Source organism: Apodemus sylvaticus, chromosome 11, assembly GCF_947179515.1.
Source record: "Apodemus sylvaticus chromosome 11, mApoSyl1.1, whole genome shotgun sequence".
Lineage (NCBI taxonomy): Eukaryota > Metazoa > Chordata > Mammalia > Rodentia > Muridae > Apodemus > Apodemus sylvaticus.
In genome coordinates this window covers 43,322,439-43,344,851 of record NC_067482.1, presented here as the reverse complement: position 1 = coordinate 43,344,851, position 22,413 = coordinate 43,322,439, and the positions used below count along the sequence as shown (strand labels likewise).

Below are 22,413 nucleotides of genomic sequence, written 5' to 3'. Positions count from 1 at the left end.
CTTTATTAAAAGGAAAGATGTGTTTAAAGTCATTACCTGGCTACTCATGGTAGCTCATGCTTGTAGTATCATCAGTTGGGAGGCCAAGGCAGGGGGATTACCGTGGGTTCAAAACTGGGATGGCCTACATAGGGACTTCAAGACTGGGTTGTGCCATAGGGATAAGACCCTATCCCAAAATATAAAAGTGAAGTAACTGGTTAACTTAATAACAGAATGGTCTGAGTATAAATTGAAAAAATCTGGGTCCTTTAAAGGGGACTTGATGTATTTCTTGCCATTTTATTCTTCCCTTGATTTATTTATTCCTAGGACAGAATTTTATAGTGAAAATTATATTGTTGAGAAAATGCAAATTCAGGAGTTAGCTACTAAATTTAATTATTTAAACAATGTGGAAAGTTACTAAAGAAGAGCGTGCCCGGGAACTGACTGCATCAGGTATGCGGCGGCAAGTGCACAGTTGGCCAAAAGAGGCCATGTGCAGAGAGGTGTGTGTGGGGCTTGCGAATGGCGGCACTTCCTGCCTCCACAAGAAGCCTGGCACCTCATCGAAGACAAAAGACACTGGGATGAAGGGGTCTTGGCTTTGGAAGAGGGGGCCCTGTCTCCCCAGTGGTCTACCATCTGATATCTTTTAAATCTTTTCTGCCTACTGTTGACTTCCTTCTAGCCTTACTCCCAACCATCTCCTTCCAGTGGCCACCTGGGTACTCAGTCCTCAGACTTCCAGCTGCTGACTCCTTCAGCCCGTTATCTACATCTGTAAGACCCTCTGAGATCAGTTCCACTCCCCACAGCCCCACTGCCATTGGGCACTGACCTCAAATTCCATGCTGGAGCTCATCAGACATACCCCTCTGTTTTGCAACCTGCATCTTTTGCTGATTGCAATTTTGAACCATTGCATTATTGTTCTAGGCTGCAGATCACTCATCTGTAGTTTAGGGTAAGGAGTGCAGGGATTAAATAAATTAATGTAATAAAGGCAGTCCTTGGAATGATATTGGTCCCATAATGTGGGGTGTAGAAAGGGGTATCTACAGTTGCTCTTTAGGGCTCAAGCATGTTAATTTTTTATTGCCACATCAAAAAATTACCACTAACTAACATCTCACAGCAATACTCATTTATTACCTCACATTGTCAATAGATTAGATGTCCAGATAGGGTGATACTGGGCTCTTTGTTTAGAATACCACAGGGCTCGTAGGGCTGAGACCCTAAGCATCTTTCAAGACTATCATGGAAGTTAAAAGAATTCAAGATTTTGCAGCTGTGGTGTTCAGGGCCAGCAGGAACTCCTGTGTCACCTTCTGTTTTAAAAAAGATCTCTATTTATATCACTGCCAAATCAGATAATCTTTCTCTTGGTTAACTTAGAGGCGATTGTTTAATGTCATAACCTTATCAGGGCCATGGGTTTCACTGGTTCTCAAGGGAAGATTACTTAGGGTGTGTACATCTGGAGACAGGGATTTTCAGGGGCCTGAGAGTCCTGCCTGCACACTGGATAATTAAAATACTATCTTTGAATACCTGGGATGAACCTGGTAATCACCATGCTGAGTTCAGGTGTTTAGAGCAGGCTTTTTTCAGCATTTAGAGGTTTTTACATTGGTGTAACTCCTGGAACTGACATTCCTTTTCCTGTTTGGGTTTGTTTTCTTGTTGTTCCAAACTGATGGAGTCAATCAGTGACTTTGGAAGTCTCTCAAGAGGAGGACCGTTAGAGATTTGCAGCAATACATCTGTTGACCAGTTGTCCTGGGGGCTTCAAAGGATGACCCACAGTTTGCACTCACTTTTGGAACCATTCATTTATTCCCAAGACCCCTAACAGATGGGCAGCCCAGATAGAAAGAGCTCCATAATTATGAGTGTGCTTGTCAGCCAGTCCTGCTGCTCTCCCGGTTCAAAGTCAATCTATGCCTTCCAGGGAATGTTCTTCTGAGGAGGGTCTTTGCACTGTTTTCAGAAGTATTTCTTTTTTGTTCTGTTTTGTTTTGATTTTTGAGACAGGGTTTCTCTGTGTAGCCCTGGCTGTCCTGGAACTCTCTCTGTAGACCAGGCTGGCCTCAGAAATCTGCCTGCCTCTGCTTCCCAAGGGCTGGGATTTAAGGCGTGTGCCACCACCATTCGGAAGTACTTCTTGCCTCTTGTTTTCCTTCCCAAATAAGTCTAGACTACGACTTGTTCTTGTTCTTGTTCTTGAACTTGTTCTTGTTCTTTTCTCCTCCTTCTCCTTCTCTTCTCTTTCTTCTCCTTCTTCTCCCCCTTCTCCTTCTTTCTCCTTCTCCTTCTCCTCCTCCTCCTTCTCTTCTCCTTCTTCTCCTTCTCCTCCTTCTCCCCCTTCTCCTTCTTTCTCCTTCTCCTTCTCCTCCTTCTCCTTCTTATTTTTCTTTTCTCCTCCTCCTCCTTCTTCCTCAACATTTAGCAGTCAGAGTAATGAGTTTCATCATATCTTCATACAAACCATGTACCTGTGCCTTGGCCAACCCCACTCTTCTCCCACACCCCTTGAGCTGCTGTTCCCTTCCTCTCCACCAACAGTGGAGAGAGAGTAGTGGAATAAATGTGACAAGAAGGAAATGGAGGGACTAGATTTCTTTTATCTTTTAATTTATCTAGCATTCCATCAAAAAGGTGTTTTCAGTGAAAGCCCATAGTGAATGTATGAAGGGTGTAAAATTCTCAAAGGATATATTTAAATCAATTGATAAGAAAAATGTGAGGATGAGAATACCTTAGTCAACAAAACCTTATTGTTTTCAAGTTTAAAAGTGTCCTATTTTTGACTGTGTGCTATGTGTCAGTGTACTTTTCTCTTGCTGTTATAAAATAGCATGACCAACAGAACTTATAAAAGAAGGTGTTTAATTGGGCGTATGGTTTCAGAGTGTTAGAGTCTATGATGGCAGTGCAAAGGCACGGAAGCAGGATCAGCCAAGACCACACATCTTGACCCACAAACAGGAGGCAGAGAAAACACTGGGAATGGTGGGAGTCTTTTGAAGCTTCAAAGTCTACCCCCAGTGACACCCTTCCTCCAACAAAGTCATACCTCCGACTTCTTCCCAAACAGTTCCACCACCAGGAACTAACCATGTGAATATATGAGCCCATGGAGACCATTCTCATTCAAATGAACACACTGTCCATCTTAATGTTTGAGACAAGGTCTCTTATTGAACCTGGGACTTAGCAGTTACACAAGCTAGCCAGCAAGTACCAGGACTTTCTGCCTTCAGCTTACCTAGTGCTGGGATTTCAGAGATGTGAAGTCATGACTGGTTTATTTCCTTGGGTGCTAGGGATCAAAACTCAGGTCTTCATGGTTGCTTAGCAAGCACTCTGCCAACTAAGCCATTTCCTATTCAGCTCTAATTATATATATTTAAGTATCTTCTGTGATACCAAGTTCTAAGCAATAAGGCCTGGGCAAAGGACTTAGAAGCAATGGAAAAATACCCTGGCTTTTTAAAGTACAGTTCCTTAAGATGCTAAATTCCCTTTGTAGCAACCTTTGACTTGTAGTTGTTTATAAATGTATCAAGCTAAAGGGAAAGTTGAATTTGGCAATGACTAGCTAGGGTTTGGGAAATCTGAAGTGTCTATTTATTCTGGCATTTCCTAATTGCAATTTTGTTGGGTGACATGCTACAGTTTAGATATGACTTTAGCAGCCATGATAACTGGCACCTTGACAGCAATGTGGACTATTAACTAAGTGGGACTGACTCACAAAGATAATCTAAAATAATACTTAGGTTCCTTTTCTTCCTTCTAGGACAATACCATCTTATTTTTGAGAGGCTGTAAAGAGCTTGGCCTTAAAGAATCTCAACTCTTTGACCCGAGTGATCTCCAGGATACCTCCAACAGGGTCACTGTCAAGTAAGTAGTGCCTGATTTATGTTTAAAGGAAACCCTTGGTATTTTGATTTGCACTTTCGGGAGGATGTTGTAAGTTCTGAGAGGTAGAAGATTAGGTATACCTAATAAAATAAAAATGTGCAAGCAAAAATCAAGTGTTAACAAACCAGTGACCTGCCCTTCTGTACAGAACTCCTGATTCTGAGCTGATATAACTTTTCAAATACACATCAAATCAGAATTTTAGAAAATTAGCGGCAAGGCTACAGAGAAATATGTACAAAATCTGTGTGCCTTGGGCAGCACCTCTTTTATTAGCTCCAGTAGGACAGCCGACTAGGCTCTTGGCAGACTGCACAGGAGGTGAACAGATTGTGCACGCTTTGATGATGTAGAGAAGGCATTTATTTGCTGATGGCAAGCAGGCTCCTTCATTTACATTTTGCAGCCATTTTCTCATATGTGATAGTGATTAAGCTTTTCAGAGATGGATCATTGGCCTTTCAGCCATTTCTGCCTGTATCTATTTAGTGAACCATATTTGGGGCCAAAGAATTCTTGCGATAGGATGACTTTCTGTATAAAGAGATAGCTCATGACCAGAGTATGAAAATTCATCCTTATAGGATGGCAAAAATAAGTTGTCTGTAGCCCAGGCATTCTGCAGAGCCTGTGATGTCATATAACACATTTGTCGTTTTATTCAAACAGTACGTGGCATGAGTATGGTTGAGCGGAAAACCTGGAGTCTCTCCTTTGGCTGGAGAGATGGCACAGTGGTTAAGAGGAAGTAATCCTCTGGCTGAGGATCCCAGTTCGGTTCCCAGCACCCACATTAGGCCGCTTAGAACCTCCTATAACTTTAGTTCCAGAAGATCTGTCTCTTCCTGTTAGCTTCCACAGGCTACCTACATTCATGACTCATGCCCATATACTGACATACACATATACACATAATTAAAAAAATACACCTTTTGGAAAGTATCTAAAAGTCAGGTGTGGTGGTATATCCTGTAATCCCAGGGCATAGCCAGTAGAGGCAAGAGATCTCTACAAGACCAAGGCCAGCCTGGTCTACATAATGCAAACACCAAGCAAATCAGGCTCCATTAGGGCAGCCCTGTTACAAATAACAACAATAACCATAAAACCCAATAAGTTGAACTGAGTAGAGGGGATCTATGATTTGATCATTTGGGGCAGTGCCACGTCATCATAGAAGAACAGAAGGAGAGAAGCCACACTTCAGAGCTGTCCTTTTTGCTGTTTCCGAAACTTGATTTCCTAATTATAACGAGGGGAAACTTGAAACTACTGAAGGAAGGAAGGGAGGAAGGGAGTTTATGGTGGGTTCTGTGATTCATGACGGGGACCAAGGAGATTCAGCAATGACGGATGGGGTGAAGTTACGTTGGTGTTTTTAATGGGCCGTTCTTTAGTATTTCTTACAGAGAGCAAATCTAAGTGAGGAAAAATAACAGAAGTTACATCTTTGCACTAGAGAAGTCTCCGTAGGCCTCACGACAACCATCACATGCTCCATTTGTTACTGAGCTAAAATTTAATTCTGTGAAGTTCTTGTTCATTTTGGGAAATGATTTTAGGGTCTGGCTAAACTCACATTTCTAGTCTTACCTGCATGTGCAAGTGACCAGAAACAATAGTAAATGCTCAGTGCCATTGCTAATAATTAGTCACACACTCCCGGGGGTGGGGGGGTGAAGGAAAGTTTACTCTGGTGACTTACTCTCGCACTTTTCCTCCTCCTCCTCTTCCTCCCCCTTCTCCTCCCCCTCCTCCTCCTTCTCCTCCTCCTCCTCCCCCTCCTTTTCCTCCTCCTCTTCCTCCTCCTCTTCCTCCTCCTCCTTCTCCCCCTCATCCTCTTCTTTCTCTTTATCATCATTAATTTTTGGCTACCTTTAAACAATAAATTACCAGGGCAGGAGAATTCCGAGGCCAGTTGGTTTCAGAATCTAAAGCAGAATCTCAGATCTTCTGCATTGCTCATCTACGACAATCAAAGCATCCAAAATCTGGGTAGAGCCCCAGGTCTGCAGCTCGCTCAGTGTGTGACTGGCTGAGGACCCCAGCACCGTGTGCTCATCTACAGAGTGGGACAAAATAGTCTTCCAGATGTGACTCTAAGTAAGCCTGGTCATTGCAGACCTGAAAGTGAGACAATCAACTCCTGAAGAAATGTATTCATTCAGAGGCACCCGAAGCAGCCCACCAGGAGAAAGTCGCACAGTCCAGTCTCAAGTGGTTAGCCACAGTCCCTTTGTAGGGCGCTGCATCTTCATCTTTCTTGTCCCCCTGGTCTTTCCATTCTTCTGTCCTCTTCTCCTTCCTCCCCTCCCATCTCCCTTCCCTTCTTTATCCTCTCCTCCTATTTATTTCACTTTCTGCATGTCTTCTCTGTTCTTTCCTCTTTAGATCGCCCTTCACTTGTACTCTGCAATCCTTAGCCGTCCCTTTCCCGTCACCTTCCCTTAAGTCTCCCTTAGGTCTCCCTTAGGTCTCTGTGCCTTCATTCACCCACTGAACTTTCATTCATCCACTGAACTCATAGTCACTAAGTAAGTAGCTACTGTATGTGAGATATTTTCACCTTCCTGGAGAAAAATGCACATGCAAGATGACCAGGGTCCTCCCACTGCAGTGCTGAGAACTTAGAACTAAATTGTAAGAAAGAAAATAACCACGGGGAGGGAGAGTACAGAAAGAACCATAAAAGAGCAAGATGGGAAAGATAGTGATCGGTCTGGAAGGGATCAAGGATAGCCCATCTGTAGGGGTCAAGGATAGCCTACCTGAAGGGGGTCAAGGATAGCCCATCTGAAAGGGTCAAGGATAGCCCATCTGAAGGACTTCGGCTGGGGATTTGGACAGAGATAAGAATGAGACAGGAGCAGCAGCTGTGGGGATATTTGCTGGATGTTCAAGGTGGAGGAAAAGCAGGAAAAGGCCAATGAGGAGGAAGCCGTTGATGTTTGAAAGAAAAGGCCAAGAACCTAGTGTGGTTGGAGGGTCATGCTGAAGGGCAAGTGTGGCAGCAGCCATCCACAAGTGTGGGAGCAGCCATCCACAAGCCAAGGGGATGTGGAACTTGGAATCGTATGCAGAGAGATGGTCTCACGGGGTTGGCACTTAGAAAATTATAAAGAACTTCTACTAAAATTACATCACAAATTAATCTGTGACACGTAGGAGGGCATTGCTTCTGGCTTTAGCAGGAATGTCGGAGTGGATCATGAAATAAGCTGTCAGGTTCACCATGTTTTCACAGGTGATTCTCCTTTAATTTGACAAAGTCTTAGTCGCTCAGAAAGTTCCAAGCACCACCATTGTAATTCAACGGCCTCCCTTCTGAGAGTTGAACAGCTTCCAGCGGAGAGGGAGGGTATCACTTTAACGTGAGTTAGTAGCATCAGCAAGGAGACATACAATAAGGGATAGATCCCGTGGGGGAAATTTGTATTTCCTAAAATTTTCTTTGAAAAAAAAAAAGCACTCTAGTTTGCAGTGAAGGTCAGTTTTCTTACCCTTTTTGTCCCAAATGTGACTTGAATACACAAAAAAGAAAACATTTTTAAGGAGGAAAAGCCTGCAAGTCATTACATTATTGGCTGTGTAATTGCGTGAACTCTACCTGTAATGAATACCAGACAAGTTTGGTGGCCATGGACGCACAGCACAGAGGGGCACATAGAAAGAAAGACCTTCTAGGGAACCAATATAGTCACACAGAAGCGTGGTGAGGCTGTGGATGGCTCCTGGGGCAGGAGTCTCTTTGAAAAAATGACAAGTATTTCCAAGTACTTAGTGGTTATGTGGAAACCACTCTACAAATCTTCTGTGAGGCTCTATGGTGTGCCACATACAATTTTAGCATCCAGTCACAATTTCAACCAGTGAACTTCTGTTGTCAGTGAAGGAAAAGGGTCCTTTTCCCCTATTCTTTTTGTTCTAAGATATCTTAGACTTCGCTTGGATTTCTTTTTCATCTCTCTGTGGCTAAATGAGAAAAAATTACCAGATATCTAAGACTAGAATAGCCTGACTTTTTTGTTGTTGTTGTTGTTAAACTCAAAATTATAAGACCGTTTTCTCAATCAGATGTAAATTGTGTGGATGCTTGTCCTAACTGAAGCTCAGATCCTGTGCTCCTCTTTGCAGAACAGGACTAGCAGTTACTAGTCCTTCCAGTATCAGCCAACTTAAAATTGCCTGCCTACCCATCACACCTAATTTGTTAGAGGAGGCCAGAGCTGAGTGATCAGGGTCTGAATGCTCTGAGACACTCTTGACTCGTTTGAGTCAAGGACTCTCTACTCCCCTCCCCTCCCCAAGACAACCAGAGAAAAGAAATCCAACATTCATCTTCCTTTTGTCAATATATTCATGGAGTTTTCAATTACTTTTGGAAGCATTTTGATATTTCATGGTGTGAATAGTCAGAGTATTGGTGGTTTTTAGTTAGGAAATAAACATTTATGTGGATTTGGGAACACATGTGCGTACATTTGGAAATAGCATGCATACTTTTCTGTTTATGGCAAAATTTTCATTCTAATTTGTAGACAGAGCAAAAAAAAAACAGGAAAATTGTTTGGCTAGTACTTCTTCTCATGCATGCATTTTCAACTATAAGCAGTCCCAATTATAAGCAGAATTCTCATCTTTTATATGTTAAAAAAACATCCACCTTTCCTGGTATACTGCACAACTTCAGTTCTACCTGGCCCTGTGTTTGTTTGTTTTTTGTTTCTTTGTTGTGTTTTGTTTTTCTCGACAATTTTATCCTACAGCTGAGAGCACCAATCATAGGCCTTAAAAAGTCCAGCAATATCCTTCTGGCTTGTGTTTTATGTGTTTCTTGCAAGTCTGTCTTAGAAGTATTTAAAGGAAGCCACACCAAAGAAACTGCTATTCTAATGTTTTCTTTTTGTTTCCTGACTTAGGAACCTTGATTATAGCAGGAAGCTGAAAAATGTAAGTGTTTTAACCTCTCTCTCTTCATTTGTATGCTTCTGACTTTAATGGTCCGAGGTTGATGGTTAGCTAAATTCAGTGGTTCTGATAGACTTTATTAGAAAGATTATTTCTTAGGAAAAATTATATACACCTTTTATAGAACAGTTGATAACCATACTGATACTAAAAATGATAGATTTGGAAGTTTGTCTCTAATCAGAGTTTGTTCTAGAAATAAATGAAGACTTGCATTCGGTTCTTGCTCTTAGAACACACAGCGATCGGTTTCAACACTAACATTAGCCGTTTCCATTTGTGGTCCGGATGGGATCGCAGTCAGAACACATTGGTTATGTGATGGTTCTAGTTAATGTCCTGACATTTGGGATTGTCTGTTCTCTGTCTGGGAATTTATTTGTAAGAGCTCAGTTACTAAAAGACCTTCTGGAAGTTTTGAAGGATTCATGATGTAAGAGTTTCCCACCTAGGTAGAAAACTGAATCACATCATAGTACTCATGCACACAGCTCTGCTTTGGGCCCATAGCCAGCTGGCCCCATATGCCTCCATTCCATTATCCAGAGCATCTGTCCAACCATGGGGAAGGTAGTGCAATAGGTTCTTCCCAGCAGAGATGCAGCAAAAATACAGACGGTGAACATGAAGCCTAAGCTCTTCCATGGGCTTCCGATCCTCTGTCTTCCTATAATCCAGCTAAGGAGCACATCGTTAGCTGGTCCCATATTTTTTTCCTCCAAGTCAAAGTAAAGAACATTTATGCTTTTGTGGACAATTCTTTGGAAAGAAAACACAAAACTAATGTAGGGTAGTAACCTCAGACCGCTGGATATTCATAAACACTCTTCAGCATCCAAGTTTGTTTAATTGATAGCAACTGTGTGGAGGATAAAATTTCTCCATCTCAGATTACTGGGGATATGGCAGTGCTCTGGTGGGAGAGAGAGCAGCGTGTCTCCCGAGGCACCCTCTGTGCCTTGCTGTCTCTGACTTCACTTAGATATACTGTGCTGATCCTGTGCCCAGAAGCACTCATTAACCTTTATCACTTCTTTTTTTTTAATTTTTTATTCGATATATTCTTTATTTACATTTCAAATGATTTCCCCTTTCCAGGATTTCCCCTCCCCAAAAGTCCCATAAGCCCTCCTCCTTCCCCCTGTTCCCCAATCCACCCCTTCCCACTTCCCTGTCCTGGTTTTCCCCTGCACTGTTGCACTGAGCCTTTCTAGGACCAGGGTCTTCTCCTTCCTTCTTCTTGGGCATCATTTGATATGTGCATTGTTTCCTGGGTATTCCAAGCTTCTGGGATAATATCAGTGAGTGCATACCATGTGTGCTCTCTGGTCGTTCCTCAGAAAACTGGGCATAATATTACTGCTATACCACTTCTGAGCATATATATACCCAGAGGATTCCCCAGCATGCAATAAGGACACATGCTCCACTATGTTCATAGCAGCCCTATTTATAATAGCCAGAAGCTGGAAAGAACCCAGATGTCCCTCGACAGAGGAATGGATACAGAAAATGTGGTATATTTACACAATGGAGTACTACTCAGCTGTTAAAAACAATGAATTCAGGAAATTCTTAGGCAAATGGGTGGAACTGGAGAATGTCATCCTTTATCACTCCTTTAGGATAATTACCATCCATTCCAGCAGGTTCTACACACACACACACACACACACACACACACACACAAGTGGAAATTAAGGGGCTTGGAAAGCACCCATCTCAAATGGAGCTAACAGTCTCCTGCATTGCTTGTCAGGGTTTGTGGGAAACAAAGAATATCATCTTGAGGATTTATTTCTCCCTTCTTGCTCACTCAGAGATCACTTTCTCACAACCTCCTTTCTTTTTCTAGAGCTGGAGACTTATTTGACTGAATCATGTGTCAGGGTCAAAGGAGACATCATTGGGTTCTCATTACCATGCTCTGAAGTGGATGGGTTCAGCATGCACTGGTTTTCACGAGCTGTTGAGCTGTTCCTTCCTGCTCTGCTGTTCCTGGGGAAATACTGATCCTCATCGTGAAAAACTGTTCTTCAGGACAGATCTCACTCTTGTGCATTCTTTTGTGCCACAGGTGTTAGTGACCATTTACTGGCTGGGGAAAGCGGCAAACAGCTGCGCATCCTACAGTGGAACGACGCTGAACCTGAAGGAGTTCGAAGGGCTGTTGGCTCAGATGCGAAAGGTGATTTGGCTTTCCTTCCTCATCCCCTGAGTGCTGGGCAAAGTGAGAAAGCAACACGATTCTAAGATTATTGCTGTTCCACAGTTGGAGACATGGCTCTGTGGGGAAGAGCACTTGATATTCTTCCAGAGGACCCGGGTTCAATTCCCAGTACCCACCTGGCAGTTCACAACCATCAATAACTCTGGTCCTGAGGGATATGATGGCTTCTTCTGACCCTTATGGGCATATATATATACAGAGAAAACACTCATAAACATAGAATCATTTTAAAGTCTTTACTAAAATGGCAATAATTATAGTTTTGCATGGTGGAACTGTACTGACCCAAGGTATATGCTCAAGAAAAGAACTATTCGTCTTACCCAGAACATCTTTGCCTCCTGACTCTCACAACACTTCAAGGTCTGCTCTCACACTCTTTGGTGAATGGAAGATCTGAGCTGGCTCTTGCTGTAATTTTCAAAAGAGAGAGAGTTCAGTATGTTGGTGCATGGCTTGGCACAGCACGGAGCTCAGAGCCCGTGCATTTCAGGAAGTGATGCTTGAATTAACCAGTGTGTTGTCATACAAAAGCAGAGAGTTGCTCTGCACTGTCGTCAGCCAAAGGTCATTGTGCTTGCCTGTTAGGGCCTTGGTGTGGGTAAGGTGATGCCAGTCATGTCCTTGCCTCTGCTCCCACTCTAGACAGGGTCTGAGGTGTCAGAAGTATTCCTTCTACCGTGTGTGTCTCATGACCATTGTATCTGAGTGATCTGGACACTCAGAAAAATGATTTTAAAGCTTGATGTGTTTATTTGACAAAGTATTTGATTGCATACCATGAAAAACTTGGTTTATTTGCTTGTGGGAAAGATTGATGGAAGGTAAGAATTTATTGAAGAAACAGTGGTATGCTTTGTATGCACTTGTCTTTAAAAGATTCAGCAGAATAGTTAACTCATACAAAATATTAGTCAATAGTATTGCACAGGAGAATCCCTGCCAAGCAGCCTGGGTGAGCAGGGAGGCTTACTTGCAGTTAGCGTCCATATATTTTGGCCAAAGCCATCTTAGAGCAAAAATAATTGAGGCCAGCTATTCCTTGCTTTTCTACTACACAAAATGAATCCGCTAACAAGACTGATTAAATTGAAAGATATTCTGAGGGTCATTAAGATGGCTCAGTGGGTAAAGATGCTACCACCAAGCCGTGTGACCTGAGTTCCACCCCTGAGACCCATGTTGTGGAAGGAGAGAACTGACTCCAAAAGTTGTCCCTAGACCTCCACATGTATATACTTAAATCACATACACACACACACACACACACACACACACAGAGAGAGAGAGAGAGAGAGAGGCAGACAGAGAGAGATATGCAATTATTTTTTCAGGATATTCACAACATCATGACTTTTACTTTTGAAAGCAAGAATTTGTTCCAACATTCTCATAAATCGTTCTCTTCCTTAAAGCAATGCTTCTCAAGTTGTGTGTATAATAACCCCTCACAGAGGAAGCATCTCAGATATTTACATTACAAGGCATAGTGATGACAAAATTACAGCTATGAGGTAGCAGCAGAAATCATTTTACGGTTGGATGTCACCAAGACATGAGAAACTCCATTAAAGGGTTGCCACGTTAGGTTGAGAACCACTCACTGCCCAAAGCCAGTCTGGCCCATTTGTCTCTAACTGGACAAAGCGGGGCTGGAAGTGTAGTCACTGTAGAGCACTTGCCCGGGATGCATCATGCTCTGGGTTTGATCCCTGCCACTGGGAAAATGTGTTTACAACGACATCTAAAACGCATATATCCACACAGTAAACACAGCACACTGTCTTTTCCTGGGTTCTCTACTGCCCTGCAAGTTTTCTCCTGTCTAACTATGCAGAGTGTCATTTCTAGCTTGGAGTCGGGAGTAAAAATGGTTGCCTCTATATTGACATGTACTAGGGTAATTCTAGATGGGTCATTGGCTGAAGCCTTACTTAAATCTCACTGCTCTGTTGATAGACTGGGGAAGAACCCAGTCTGCTCTGCTAGGTTCCCATTCTTCCGAGACAATGCCTCCAGCTGCCTTGAAGTGGCCTGGGTGTTAACATCTACTTCTCTTTTGGGTGAATGTAGATAACATCACAGGATATGATTCAGTGGCCAGCACTGCTGGACAAAGCATGTCTCTTCACAACTGGGGATACCTGTGGTCCTCCTATGTCATGGCTGTGTCTGAGAAAAGATGACCTAGAAGACTGGGCTAGCCAAACACTGGCAATATTTTGTGTATGGTCGGTATTCTATCATGGTCTCACTTATGGTTGAGTTTGATTGCAAACTGCAAAAACTCAAAGTAAAAGCTGAAAGGAGTGTTTTATTTCTTCTCATCTAAATGAGAGGTGTGATCAAGCCATCCAGAGCTGGTGCTGGAGCTCCCCACCCGGGCGATGCCAGGAAACCCAACCTTTGTATCTTATCCCACATGACACTATCCTCAACCCATGGCTTCTCTCTGCTGCCTCAAGCTAGCTGCTCAGACTTTTCTAGGTGTCAGGTACCATTCAAGACAAGAGGAAGGCAGAACTTGGAAAGGGTCTGTTCGTTGAGCACACTTTTTTGAAAATTGCACACTGCTATATCCTGCCGTGCTTTGATTGTGACCTATAAAACTCATGCAGGACCTTAACTATGATGTAGGGAACAGGAGGTGTGCTTTCAAGGCTGTTCGGCTTGGGGAGTAAATACACTTGCACTAATGAACTGATGCTCTTGGTCGCCAGAGCAGGTTTGCTATTCTGTGTTACCCAAGGCAAGCTCTCCAGCGTGCATGCGTTTTCTAGTTAGAAAATGGCTTCTGTCACGTTATTAAGACCTTTCCCTGTGCCAGCATCTTGACTGTAGATTTACCAGACATCACAACTTTGATAAGTAAATTCTCTTAAATGCACCTAGTCTGTGGCATTCTGTTATAGCAGAAGTAGACAAATTTCATGGGTTTCTCTGTACGTAGGGTGAAATAATTTTGAAATTAAATTTGTGTCTTTCTCAAAGGGGACTAATTAGAAAAATTCACTTTTCTAGTGGAAAAATGTACATAAAATCAGTAACCACAGGGTACTTATTCTATACTTAATATAGAGAGAGCCCTTAACATAGGCTCTGGTACACTGGAGAGTGTGTTACTGAGCCTGACTATATCAGGGAAGACCTGTGGAAGGAAGGGTTACACAAGATAAACAAATGGCTCTGCTGCAAGAACCCTTCAGTGGAAGCGGGCATGAGGTCTTCAGGATTGGGAGCACTGCAGGTTATTTCTCCACACCCTCCACCCGGCATTCCCCATCTCTCCTTCCTGTAAGCCAGTCAACCCTCAGTAAGGGATGTCGCTAAATGCACCTCCAGGGAAGATGCTCCTAGTTGGTTCCGCGAAAGGTAGGGAAGTATGTCCTCTGGCCCCAGAGGTATCATTTGAAGGAATGACTATTCTGTCCCTACACTAGTCATTGTGACCAGGAGTGGCATGAAGTGCTGTGACAGACCCACCCCTTCTTGTTCCTAGAGGTGACAGAACATCGATAGAAGATAGGAATAAAGGGGGGTGTATGACTGGCAAACAAATGCAAGAGAAATAAATGCCCAAAACATCCACCAGCAAACCCCTCCCTCAACTCAGTATCTAAGTAACCTTTTTAGCAAGTAACGTATAATAAGCAACCATCTTCTGTTTATCTCTGATCTTCCCTATCAGAAAACAGGTTCCCACAAATAGGATGTCTGTTGATTTATTTTTATGACGCTGTGTCCCCAGGGCTAGAATACTACCTAGAAGGCACTTGGGCAATATCAGTAGAATGAATTGCTTCCAGAGTCAGTGTGATGAGTGAGGACTGGGCCATCACGCTGGGGGAGCTAAACCTCAGACATGCTGGAGCAGCCCTCAGCCACCCTGTAAATCACACAGCAAGGGGCAACATGTTGAGTTGTCCAGAGAAGGCATCTGGAGCGTCTTAGATACCGTCAGTCATCCGAGGGCCCTTGCTGGCTCCCATTAATGCTCACAGAGGGACTAAAAAGAAGAGAGATTAGTGAACAAAGTCTAGAGTTTTTAGAGGCTAGCAGCTGCTCATTGCCCTTTGGGATACCCTTTCACTTACTCCACTATGTTCATGTCAGTCTGTCCTGCTGACCCTTGAGAGCTCTGTGGAAGGCAGGAGCTATGGGGCTTCAAGATGAAAGGCACAGACAGTGCACTTAGAGCCCATGAAGGATGCATGCTGGTTTATATTTTCCACCCTTCCCCAAAGCCTCACTTTACAGCACACACACACACACACACACACACACACACACACACACACGCACGCACAAAGGCATGGAGACTTGATTAAAATCAGTAAAATTGCAAGTCCAGGGGGTAGCCACATTTTTATCTCAGGCTAACGAGTCAGCCTCTTGTTTTACTTGTAGGGCCCCTGGGAAGCCAGCATGGCAAGGGATGGCCACAGTGACCTGCTTTCTGCTTTTCCAACTGTCCATGTCATTTATCTCCCTACTGAGAATTCAATCTTGGCTCACTACACAGTCATGGTGAGCATGGCAAGCTTTCTGGGTTTTTTTCCCATGAGCATCAGGGAGAAACCGGCTGAGGTTCCAGGGTGCTCCACCATCACTTCAGATGTGGGGAAGACCTGGGCTTCAAAGGAAACCTTGCTGATATTATTTTCTTTCTTTTCATTTTTTATTTGATATATTCTTTATTTACATTTCAAGTGATTTTCCCTTTCCTGGATCCCTCCTCCCCGAAAGTCCCATAAGCCCTCTTCCCTCCCCCTGTTCCTCAATCCATCCCTTCCCACTTCCCTGTCCTGGTATTCTCCTACACTGCTGCACTGAGCCTTTCCAGGACCAGGGGTCACTCCTTCCTTCTTCTTGGGCATCATTTGATAGGTGGATTGTGTCTTGGGTATTCCAAGATTATAGGATAATATCCGTTTATCAGTGAGTGCATACCATGAGTGTTCTTTTGAGACTGGGTTACTTCACTTAGGATGATGTTCTCCAGTTCCATCCATTTGTCTAATAATTTCATGAATTCATGGTTTCTAATGGCTGAATAGTATTCCATTGTATATATATATACCACATTTTCTCTATCCATTCCTCTGTTGAGGGACATCTGGGTTCTTTCCAGCTTCTGGCTATTATAAATAGCTCTGCTATGAACATAGTGGAGCATGTGTCCTTATTACATGCTGGGGAATCCTCTGGATATATGCCCAGGAGTGGTATAGCAGGATCCTCTGGAAGTATCATTCCCAGTTTTCTGAGGAACCTCCAGACTGATTTCCAGAATGGTTGTACCATCTTACAGCCCCACCAGCAGTGGAGGAGTGTTCCTCTTTCTCTACATCCTCGCCAGCACCTGTTTTCCCCTGAATTTTTGATCTTAGCCATTCTGACTGGTGTGAGGTGAAATCTCAGGGTTGTTTTGATTTCCATTTCCCTGATGACTAAGGATGTTGAACATTTCTTTAGGTGCTTCTCAGCCATTTGATATTCTTCAGGTGAAAATTCTTTGTTTAGTTCTGTTCCCCATTTTTAAGGGGAATATTTGGCTCTCTGGAGTCTACCTTCTTGAGTTCTTTGTATTATCTTGGATATAAGCCCTCTGTTGGATGTAGTGTTGGTAAATATCTTTTCCCAATTTGTTGGTTGCCGTTTTGCCCTTTTGACAATGTCCTTTGCCTTACAGAAACTTTGTAGTTTTATTTTCTTGTAAATTCAATTTCACCATGTTGCACCGACTGAGTAGCCAGAAAGCATGTCAATTCCAGCTGCAAGCAGTAGCCCTGCCCCTGAGTGTCTGTCTGTCTTTGTGAGGCATCTAAACAGAGAAAGAGCAGGTCAGTGTGTAGAACGTGGTGCATTTAACATCAGTGTATAAATATTGTGTATTTTCTATGTTAAAATGTGCATGCCTCATTGAAGAAATAGGAGCTAAAAGCATTGCTGATACCTTTTAGAGTCGTTATTAGGCATCATGCCCTGTTCTGAATACTTTTATTATATTTCATATTTAATTGTCCCAGGAGCCCTGTCGGATGGCTGTCATTGCTAAGTCCCATTTTATAGATGAAGACCCATGAGGTGACATGAGCTGTCTAATGTCACATAGCTGGCAAGGTTTAAACCCAGTCCTAATGGCTTCTGAAGCTGACCTTTTAACCATAGCCCTAACCCGCGTCACTTTTGTGATATTTCTACTTCAGTGATTTAGTCATAAACAGAGTTAACTCAGAGACATAACCTAGATTGGCAGTGTGGACCATTTGAGGATTCAGGCAGCATCTAATATTCAGCCATCTTGTCAACCCCAGAGATGAATAGTCAGACTTTATTTTTGTGTATTTACCATTTACTGTGTGACTACAGTTAAAGTAACTCTCTGGTTCACTTTTTTTCTCTCTCTCTCTCTGTATAAAATAGGGATATTGTTAACACGATATGCAAAAGTATTACCCAGATATATAGTAAGTGTTCAAAAAAAAGTTATCTTCGTATTTTAGCCATTTGGTTGATGAGTAATTTAACAATAATAACTTCTATCCCCTAAGAAGCTAAATTCGAGCTTCTGTCTAACTCAGGTCTATATTTTTCAGTGAGTCATGTGTCCTTTTTTAACTTCTCAGTTCTGGATTTGGTTCCGGAATCAGGTTAACTTTTGACCTGCAAGTAAACCACCTTAATTTCCATAACTGGCATTTCTGCCTTCCGCTAGCACAATTCTCAACTTAGAGGTCATGACCCCTTTGGGGGCTAAATGATCCTTTCACGGGGGTCACATATCAGATATCCTGCATATCAAATATTTACATAATGACTCATTACAGTAGCAAAATTACTGTTATAAAGTAGAAATGAAATAATATTATGGCTGAGGGGGGTCTCCTCAACATGAGGAAATGTATTAAAGGGTCAAAGCATTAGGAAGGTAGAGGACCACTGCTTTAGAGCATCATGCTGCTGGACTCACCCAGGCATTTAACAACCTATTCTCTGGGGGCATTAATCAGCTGGGGGAGGAGGGGCTGCAGGATTTTCCTCCCAGCCCTGCCCCGTCCTCTTAACCAATCTTTCCTCCTGGTGGGAAACCTGAATGTGCCTTGTGAATTGCAACCATTCCAGCCCCATGCCCATTTCCCTGAGGTGGGAGATGGATCAAAAGATGCTCTCCCCATCCCCTTCTGTAATTGCCAGAAGCAGCCAGCCAAAGATGCTTCCTGCAAGGACACAGGCTCCCAGAGGCACCTCAGACAGAGTAGACCAGCTTCACAAACTGCCAACATAGAGAACGTTGCTTTACTTTCTTCTATTTTATTTTTTTTTTCTTCTTTACATTGGGAATACAGAGGGGACCTCCGTGTGCATCCCAGGGGAAATCCACAGGGCCACATTCCAGTCTTTGTCCGTGAGAGTATCCTCCTCTGCCAGTGTGATCCACAGTCTTGATTTCTAGCGACAGTCTCGGGGATATTAAGCGGAGGTTTATCTTCGAGTGACTGGAGTTATTTTTGTTTTCGTCAGCCTGGACGATTGTAATGAACGCGAAGGCACTGGCAGGAACAAGGCTTTTATTATAGTACAAGGGTGAGGATGGCTTTGCCTGACCTTTCTTCTGCTGGAGTTTCAGTGTTTTAGTCTGTGCCGCTTGTGCTGGAAAGAATTTATAATCACAGGCTGTCAAAGACAGCCATTGTTTTCCCTGCTCTGAACATGTGGGTCAGCCACAAGTGCCTGCAGCTCCCCCATCGCCAGGAGCTGGCGGAGAGAGAGCATGCCTGGATTCTTCTGTGGCATCAGGAAAAGCGTTTTGCATATTTTTCGTTGCCTTTTTTTTTTTTTTTAACTTTTGCCTCAGAAAGACAGCTCGCTTTCAGAACAGGAATTTCCCTCCAAGGTAGCGGGAGGTAGAAGCATGCCTCTCCAGGACTTTACAGCTCTGATTCCGCCTGTGTTTGCCAGATACCATAACCCCGGGGCAGTGGCACTGAAGTAGGGACTCGTCCGTCCCACAGACATGCGGTTATGGATCCTGAAAGACAGGTCAAAGGTTTTGTCTTTGTTGTCAATGATCATTGCATTCTTGTGAATCCAAACTTTGTGATTCTCTGTATTTAACTACTTAAAAAAAAAATTATGGGATGTGAGTTACTTGGGGATTTTTTTTAAAAGTTGTGCATGCTATTTGAAAGGATGGAGTAGAAAAGGCTTGAAGAATTGAATAGCCACTGTTGATTGATGCTCCTTAGTCTCTTGAGCTAGCTGCTCTGACTTTTCCACACAGATTGTCCATGCAAGTATCTTTGCAGACCACTGGAAGCCGGATGGGATATATATGTTGCAGTCATATCTGAAATTCTTTCGTTTTATTTTGGGACAGGAGACTGACGACATTGAGAGCCCCAAACGCAGCATCCGAGACAGCGGCTACATCGACTGCTGGGACTCTGAACGCAGCGACTCCCTCTCTCCTCCTCGCCACGGCCGGGATGACTCCTTTGACAGCCTGGATTCTTTCGGCTCCCGCTCCAGGCAGACACCTTCACCAGATGTAGTTCTCAGGGGAAGCAGCGATGGTAAGGTTTGAGCTTCACACACCGTACATCTTGGAATTAATTGTTCACAGGAGTTTCAGGGTCAAGGTTAGAGAGCTGGGTGCTTGGAAAGGCTAACCCCATATCCACCTGGCTGGAGCCTGGTAATTCTATAACCTGGTGACGGGGGTGGGGTGGGGTGCGGTGGGGGGAATGTCTCTAACTGTTGTTTTTTGTGGCTTTCCCAATTTTGATTGGCTTTGCTACCAACTCAGTTGAACACTGCCTCAGTGAGCATATCTTCTGTTGGAAAATGTGTTACATCATTCTTTCCTGGGTCTCCCGAATCAAGAGACTGTGCAGACCATTAGCTCATAAAGTGTGTTAAAGTTTATATACTGTGGGGACAAGGAAGGGAAATGTTTAGTGAGTAATACGCTACTATGTAAGCAAGAATGGTACTGCTCCCCAGAGAACTAGACGTGTGCTTTATGGGAAGCTCTGGGGCCTGGGGCTGCGCCCTTCTTGATTGGCACCTGTTTTATCAATCAGTTCGATGCTTGGCGCATCTGACTGGTAGGCTAGGTTGGTGCAAATGGCCATGAATGCATAGTGTATACCGAGGCTGCCTGTTGGCTCCAAAGCTGTTTTTATTATTATTTTTTTTTTATTTAAACCCTGTGAATCTGATGCTTCTTGTATGGAATGATCAGTATTTTTTGGTACAGAAATGTGTGGCCCTGTAGCCTGCCCTGAGTTCAATGGCTGTTGTTAAGAGCATCTCTGTTGTACCTTTAACTTTTCAGAAGACAAGTGGCTTGGTCCTACATGTATAGACTTGTAGAAAGACAGTAAGGCTGGTGGGGAATTTTTTGATGTTCTTATTTCTATTTTTGCATATGTTGCTGTGATAGCAATATTTTTGGACATTCTTCTACTGTCTGAGATCAAGGTTATCTTTTGTGGTCTCAGTGTTGCTTTCTAACATAAAAATTTTTCTTGTGGGTGGGGTTTCTTTATTGTTTGTTTGTTTTTAGAAGTAATAGAGATTGACCCTAGGGCCTTGCAAATTCTAGGTGAGTGCTATACCCCTGAGCGATATCCCCAACCACTCAATTATGCAAGTCACTGCAAAGCCTGAGTATTTCACAGGTCCACGTTCTAAGTTAGACACGTAGCACACAGTATCTTATTTAAAGCTCAGCACAGGCATCTAACTGCATCTTAATTCATCCCTGCTCGAATCTGACAGACACCCCTTGCCCTTGTTTTATAGACGTGTCTTCAAGAATGTAAGTCTTTGCTCCGACATTTCTAAATGACAAAAGTCACTGAAGGTCTAGTCATTTAGCTCTGTCAGCCTCAAGAAGTGTGGGTTCAAACTGGTACTCTTAATTTACCCAAGGCTACGTTCTCTCTTCCCCACAGAAGGTGTATTCCAGAGTCACTGAACAAGCACGCTTCCTCAGAACGTACACTTTTCAGCAGACGGATTAGCCTCAGGGCCACATAGCGTGTGACTCCTAAAGAATGCCATGGTACATTGTGAGCTGCTTGAAAAGTATTTCTGAAATTTTATTTGACATCTTAAGTACCACCCACAGCCCTGGAAGTTAAAATACCAAGTGTGTGATCTAATTATGCCTTAACAGGACCCAAGCCTGGCTTCGCTTTTACAAAACCCAGCTCAGCCAAACCATCTCACCCATATTGTTTGCTTTAATTTTTTAAAAATAGGACTTCTCCACCCCTCCCCCCATAACTGGTACTATAGATTCCTTAGTCTGTCACTAGCTTTGAAGGGTTTAGAGATCACATCACATCTTGAAAGGACTTGAGATGGTGGTTAGTAATTTTAAACTAAAATATCCCAAAGCACAGTTGAGTTGCAGTAATTAAGCCTGATAAGCCAGAGTCTACTTACAAATGCTTTCTCTGTCAGACAAACAATGTAGAATAGAGCCTTACCGGTCCACCTCACCAAGTGCATCTTCCACACACTTCACCAATCTGATAGCTCAAGGCATTTCTTCCTGTAAACTAATGGAGACCCAGTGAAACTTTCAAAACACTACCACCACATTTCTTAATCTTTCTTTTAAAATTCAGTATATTTTTTCCAAATACATATTAATTATATAAGACTTTTCTGGTGTGTTCCTTTAAAACGAATCCAATCAGTAAGCATGTTAGTTCTAACCAATGGCTCCACTTTTGGAAGACTGTTTTCTTTTTTTCTTTTAAGTATGTCTTGAAAATTTTTGTCCCAAGATTCACAACCAACTTGGGGGTGGCTTTCACAGAACAACAGTCTTTGCCTTTATATTGGGTCCATATGGAAGGTTCCAACTCTTATTATGAGTGGGTACCCACTGACCAATTCAAAGAAGACAAGCCACATTCAGAAGTGTCATGATTCTGTGAGGTGGATACAGTTTCCTGGTAGGAAAGCTGTCAACCCCCAGGCTTGCTTCAGCCAGTTTATATTGCCAACCAGGTACTGAGTGCCTCCTTCAGCCTCTATTAGCAGCTACCACAGCCTCTACAGAGCTCCGCTGAATAAGAAGCACAACCTTGCACCCATGTACATCGACAGTTAGTTAACATACATATAAGCCATTGAATTTAATTCAACATCCTTATGTTTTATCAGAAAGATGTGTTACAAGACGGAAATAATGAGTAAGCGAAAGTAAATGGCCAGAAGAAAATGAAAAAGTGTTTGTGACTTGGGAGCATTTGGCAAATGGTGGAAAGAAGAAG

The 22,413-nt window shown here is 43.1% G+C and overlaps 1 protein-coding gene across 14 annotated transcripts in view; it reads left to right on the top strand.

Annotated features, from left to right (window-relative positions):
- Limch1 (LIM and calponin homology domains 1) overlaps window positions 1–22,413 on the top strand; it is a 308,704-nt gene that overhangs the window by 211,729 nt on the left and 74,562 nt on the right. For 11 of the 14 annotated variants that reach the window (XM_052198325.1, XM_052198324.1, XM_052198321.1 and 8 more), the window contains exons 4-7: window positions 3,791–3,897; window positions 8,838–8,868; window positions 10,964–11,074; window positions 19,497–19,692. In XM_052198325.1, coding sequence (XP_052054285.1) covers window positions 3,791–3,897; window positions 8,838–8,868; window positions 10,964–11,074; window positions 19,497–19,692 — 445 coding nt within the window. Of the gene's footprint in view, window positions 1–3,790; window positions 3,898–8,837; window positions 8,869–10,963; window positions 11,075–18,984; window positions 19,160–19,496; window positions 19,693–22,413 lie in introns of those variants that run through there. The other 3 variants (XM_052198329.1, XM_052198327.1, XM_052198328.1) reach the window with 2 other exon arrangements.